At 37.0% G+C, this 5,919-nt stretch overlaps 1 protein-coding gene across 1 annotated transcript; it reads right to left on the bottom strand.

The window, feature by feature from the left end:
- Positions 1-369: 369 nt before the first annotated feature.
- Positions 370-4,608, bottom strand: LOC112124228 (arrestin domain-containing protein 4-like; the record flags this gene model as incomplete). The annotated part of the gene is made up of 3 exons (XM_024222750.1): positions 370-472; positions 3,929-4,076; positions 4,539-4,608. Coding segments are annotated over 3 exons (321 nt in total), but the record flags the coding sequence as incomplete, so codon positions are not given.
- Positions 4,609-5,919: the final 1,311 nt, after the last annotated feature.

Raw genomic sequence — 5,919 nt, 5'->3', positions numbered from 1 at the left:
GACCCTCTGTTGCCTTTTACAGATTCAGACTAACACGGCTACCCCTCTGATACTATTCTAATAAAACAGTCTGCCTGCCAAACAGCTTTATTCTGTTGTCCTTTACACTCCTTATTCAAAAGGTGGTTTACATTTGAGATACCAGAACACTAGCTTTCAATTTGCATTACCAACAGATGTAATCTTTTCACCAAGTTTACACAGGTCTGATTTCACTAACTGCTAAATGAGAAGTATTCATTTAACTGTTGTTACAAACTAGTGTTGGTTTTGAACTGCTTCTGTGTTTGAAGACATGACCAAATAGCTTGATTATTAAGATTATGCTAATATTCACAAGTGTATTTCAGAGTTGAAGAAAATTCTTACCATTACAATATCCCTTCCTCTCAATTTTGGCACTCAGAGAGACTGGACCAGAGGTGAAAAACCAACAGCCAACTATCTTCTCCTGGCTTCTCAAAACAGGCATCTACAAAAAACACAATGATAAAAGTTTTTAATTTCAAATGGCAAAAATCTGCCAGCTATTTCCACTGTGAAATTAAAGTTAATGGATACAGAGTTTTGGAATCTAGTTCAGAACCAAATTTGGGATGAAATCCTGGTAGTACTATTGAAGACAGTAGGAGTTTTCCCATGGTCTTCAACCAGGATGTGGTCATTTCCAAGTTAAAAAAAAACCCAGCCAAATTGAATCCAACATAAAAACTATTAAATGTAAAAAGTTATTAAAGTGACCTACATACATTTTCAATGCATTTGAATTTTAGCTGTATGCAAAGTTCAAAGCATGCAAGTTACAGCCAAGTTTTACAGTCGTGGCCTTTAAAGGGCTAAGAGAAAATATCTTCCCTGAAGGGCAATCATTGTATTTGGTTGTTTACATTAATATTTCATTTTTATGCAAGAAAATGAAAGTAATTAGTTTAGCTTTTATTTCACCCATTAGCCTGGAACAAGCAACTATTTGGCAGATAAAGAAAGAGTAAGTTATATTTTACGTATCATCAATCACAGTAAAGTGTGGGTGAGTACATTTTGTGCCTGAGCTGGTCTATTTTCATAGCAATTTTGCAAGGCTAAGTTAAACTATAAACATACATTAAAATTCAGACCTAAGCGATGAAAACAGCTCTCCCACAGTACGACTGTCATGTCAGGTGAAATTTACATTACTCGTGCAAAGCTTCAGAAGATTGCTACAGTAAGCTTGCAAAATGCAAGTAAACTAAATAGGTGATTGACATAGAATCCCAGCTTACTATAACTCAAAGTCAGGATCCAAGGCATCTACCTAGCTAGCTCATTTTCGCTAATATAGTCCTAAAAAGATGTGCAGCAGCCAATATTACTGCAGTTTGTGAAACCTAGCCACAACCCCGACACACTCTTTGAGCCACTCTGATGCACTGCTCCATGGCATTCAAAGTATTGCTCTCCCAATTTTGGTGCACCATGACAGCCTGTCCCCCACGTACTACAGAACAGTTGCAGCTATGAATAGAATGCAAAAACAATTCTATATTAGGGCAGTGTTTCCCAAACTTGGGACGGCGCTTGTGTAGGGAAAGCCCCTGGCGGGCCGGGCCGGTTTGTTTACCTGCCGCGTCCGCAGGTCCGGCCGATTGCGGCTCCCACTGGCCGCGGTTCGCTGCTCCGGGCCAATGGGAGCTGCTGGAAGCAGCAGCCAGTAAGTCCTTCGGCCCGCGCCGCTTCCAGCAGCTCCCATTGGCCCGGAGCAGCAAACCGCAGCCAGTGGGAGCCGCGATCGGCCGGACCTGCGGACGCGGCAGGTAAACAAACCGGCCCGGCCCGCCAGGGGCTTTCCCTACACAAGTGGCGACCCAAGTTTGGGAAACACTGTATTAGGGGTTCCCAAACTGCGGTACATGAGCTTGATGTTCCATCCATTCACTTCACAACACATTTTTAAGATGATGGTATGTGAATCAATGAAGTATGGGAGCCACTGAAAGGCCCCAATCTCGTAACTTGTTGAGCACAAGCAGAGTCTCACTGACTTTCACTTGTGGGCAATGAGCTGAGGAATCTGGTCCTAAATATCCAAATTCCTGTCCTCTGTAATTACAGTTGCATAGTACAAATACCATCAAGTCCTTAACCTCATACCACTACTATCAACACACAAACAGATACATTTTGGACAGTCACTATACATTTCATTTAAAAGATACCTGATGCTCAAGTCTGATTCTCTATTTTAGGCTATTGCTTAGAAGATGAACTGCACAGGAAAAAAAAAACTGGCTTGTGCTTTTCTTTATGATGTATGGATATGAAGCAAAAATGTTAACTTTTTAAATTAAAAAAAACTCTGCTTTTTTTAACATTAGAAATTCAGGTTGCGACTTCAACATCACAAAAGTCACAAATGAAACATCAATCAACGGAGATGTGATTTTTAATTGGACTGTTTGAAATTTTAGTTTTAGATTGTAACTACTTATTTAACATTAATGGATAGTTACATTTTGGATAAAACCAGACTTTGTAAAAGAAACGGGAGAGAGCCCACAGTAAATGTAGTCTGAGACATCAAGTAGGTCTTCTAGCAAACCAAAGATGACCAGACTTTACTTTCCTGGTATTTCTAAAGTAAAGTCACCACCACACAAGACACAACTTTTTGGAAAAAACAAACAAACAAACAAACAAACAAACAAACAAAAACACACCTATACAGCCTTCTTTATACAATATGTATGCATAATAAAAGGGGCACAATCCCAATGTTAGAATCAGATTCTTTGCAGAATGAATTTAAATTATGTAACTTTAGATTCCTGCTGAACAAGCTCTTCTTTATAGTGCCCTTAAATGACTAACTTTAAAAAAAAAATATTCAGAGTCTATAGTAACACAATAAAGGTGCCTTTCAAATTTTTTTTATACATACACCCCCCCCCCCCAATATTGCCTATTTTTGACCATTAATAGAGTTGTGTATAATGCAAGGACTAGATCTACTCCTTACAGTTGTTACTGCCAAAAGATTTATACAAGTTCTAAATTTAAAAAAAAGAAAAATGAAACAAAAAGGATATGCTATATTAGGAGAAAAGTAAATCATCCAACATAAAAAAAAATGCATCTTAGTCTCATAAGTATTATGATGGAACGTTAACATTATCCTAGGTTTTTCTCTGAAGCAGATATTCTTTCATATTTAAATGAATAACCATTAGGTCCTAGTTGCTATCATGAAAGTGCAAGGTATAATTTTATATTATTTTGATAATATGGGTTTAGATAAAAGAATCTAGCTCATTAGCTTCCATCTTGCCTATTCTGTTACTTATAGGCTGATCTTTCTTATTATTCTACAGTATTTCTAGTGATTATTAGAAGTTCAATGCTTTAATGTGGCCAAATCTGTTATAAGAAATAACTGAAGAGATCTCTGAAGCAGCTGCATGCATGCACTTAATGTTAGAAAATGACATGCAAAAATGGAAGGATACATAGCATAATGGCCAGAGCTTAAATGACAGACTCAGCATGATTAATACTCTTCTGTAATTACTGTTCCTCAACCTACTATTATTGAAGAGTTTAGGACACTGCAGCCCTGTGAAAGTAGTTGCTCTGGTAAAAGTAACTACTTTAGGTTTGTGCATTTATTATTATTATTATTATTAAGCCTTATTAATGCATTTCAAGCCTGCATAACTTTTTGGCAAAAGCAGCCCTGTGGGCAGGGAATTATTAAATCAATGGTATTAAAAAAGCCACTCTGTTTGCAATTCACACAACCCAAGATCATCTATTTATAGAGAAAGCTTAGAAGGGAGCTTATATGCTTTCAGAAGCCAGCAAACGACAGACCATGGTACCACTGAACTGGTTACAGCTCGGTATAAATACTTCTTGAACACAGGTTTGGAAAAAAAAAAATTGCTCTTACCAAGAAAGCTGGCGAGTTGACATCAACATGGCTGATAACCTGAAGTTCTCTCTTTACACTTTGATCAGGTACTACAGGCCTTTCCAGAATTGCTTTCACGCAGTACTGAATACTGCCATACTTTCCACTAAAAGAGGTCACCAAAGGTCTGAAACAAACACAGTCATAAAAAACATTTTCACATGTAAGCTTATCATAGGATTCCAAATTTTGTGTGCGTACACACACACACACACACACACACTTACTCCTTATATTTACTTTGAACCCTGCTTAGACAATGAAAACTACCACACCAGTTTTACATTGATTCTCATACACTAGAACAATGCTGCAATGGTTGAGTCAAATATGGCAGTGCTATATTTCTATTGGATTCTCTCCCCCCGCTACCAATGTTATGGGAAGATTTCTATTTAAGCCCTTGGGGAAATCATAACACATAAGGCAAGCCTATGTGATGGCTGGTCAAGATAACCATAAAAGTTTATTTATTAATCTGATTTGGAGAAATCAAAACCAAGAGATTAAGTTGCTCCAGTTACTCTAGTTATTCTTCAAGAGCAAAAATTGTCAAAATGATCATTCTGAGTTACATTGTTTTACTTACTCCTGTGGAAGTTGAAAGCTGAATGGGAATTCATGTTTTCCAGCTTCTAACAGGAATAAGCCATCTTCACCTGTAGAAGAATGAGGTTATATTCTATTTAAAAAATTATTAAAATAGCTTATATAATTTATGGAATTTTGTTCAGATGCAAAAGGGACTCACACTGACTTCAATGGGCTTTGGCTCAGACCCCGTATATTCACCAAATTCACTGCTGAACTAATGAAACTAAGGAAATCTGTAGATCTTAAGTTTCAATACTTAACTCTAGCCACATTCTAATAAAATTTTCCCATAAGTAATTATATAAGGTTCTTCTTTTTGGGAGGAGAGGGTTAATACACTTTTATAATTGGCAATCTAACCATCTTTTATTGATAGAAAAGTTTGATCACAAAAAAGTTCAATATATGCTCAGGTTACTAATATTAAAAAATTCGTTTGATTACAAAAGACCTTATATGAAAAGTATTTAAAAATTCTAATTTTCTCCTTATATTTACTTTTCACTTTGCTTAGACAATGAAAACAGACATGCCAGTTTTACTTTGATTCTCATGAGGTAGCACAATGCTGCAATTGCGGAGTCACAAACATGGCAGCATCATGTTTGTTGGGGAACAAGTGTTTCTATTGGATTTTCCCCTCCTCCATTTTATGGAAAGATTTCTATTTTGTTTCAATATTCCAAACTCAAGCATTCTTTTAAATCGAACCAATGTAGCTTTGGAAAAAACATTTAAAATTACTCATATCACCTCAAATAAGTGTACAATATCCTTTTTGTTCAAAAACCATACCATACAATACCATTAAATATACAAGAACTTGGTTCTTGTGTCATTAAAGAGCCTATCCAACAAGTTTGAAATCCCTTATATTTAAACTTTCAAGCATTCAGCATGGTCTCGTTTCCAAATAAAGCTTTTCTATATGTTTTGACCTATATTCTTGAACACTATAATATATATAATCAAATATCCCTAAGATATCAAAAGGAGGCCAGCTGCCCTGAGAGCCTCCTTACTGAGGATTTGAAAAACGGTTTACAAGGCCCTCTAAGGTGCCCAAGTCCAAATCACGTGGAATTTGAACGGAGACTGTAATTGAATGACTACATAATCAAACAAATGTAATGCTAGACAGGAGAGATTCAGGTGGAACACAAGAAAGGGATGGGGGAAAAAGGGAAAGTTCAGACTAAAGAGGCAGACTTTAGAACTAGATAAGTTTATAGAGGATAGGTCCATCAATGGCCATTAGCCAGGATGGGCAGGGACGGTGTCCCTAGCCTGTTTGCCAGAAGCTGGGAATAGGTGACAGGGGATGGATCACTTGATGATTACCTGTTCTGGGTCAATTGGCATTGGCCACTATCAGA

Source organism: Terrapene carolina, unplaced genomic scaffold, assembly GCF_002925995.2.
Source record: "Terrapene carolina triunguis isolate 2854851 unplaced genomic scaffold, T_m_triunguis-2.0 Scaffold12418, whole genome shotgun sequence".
NCBI lineage: Eukaryota > Metazoa > Chordata > Testudines > Emydidae > Terrapene > Terrapene triunguis.
The sequence above is the reverse complement of the archived record's forward strand: the minus strand, read 5'-3'. Positions and strand labels throughout refer to the sequence as shown.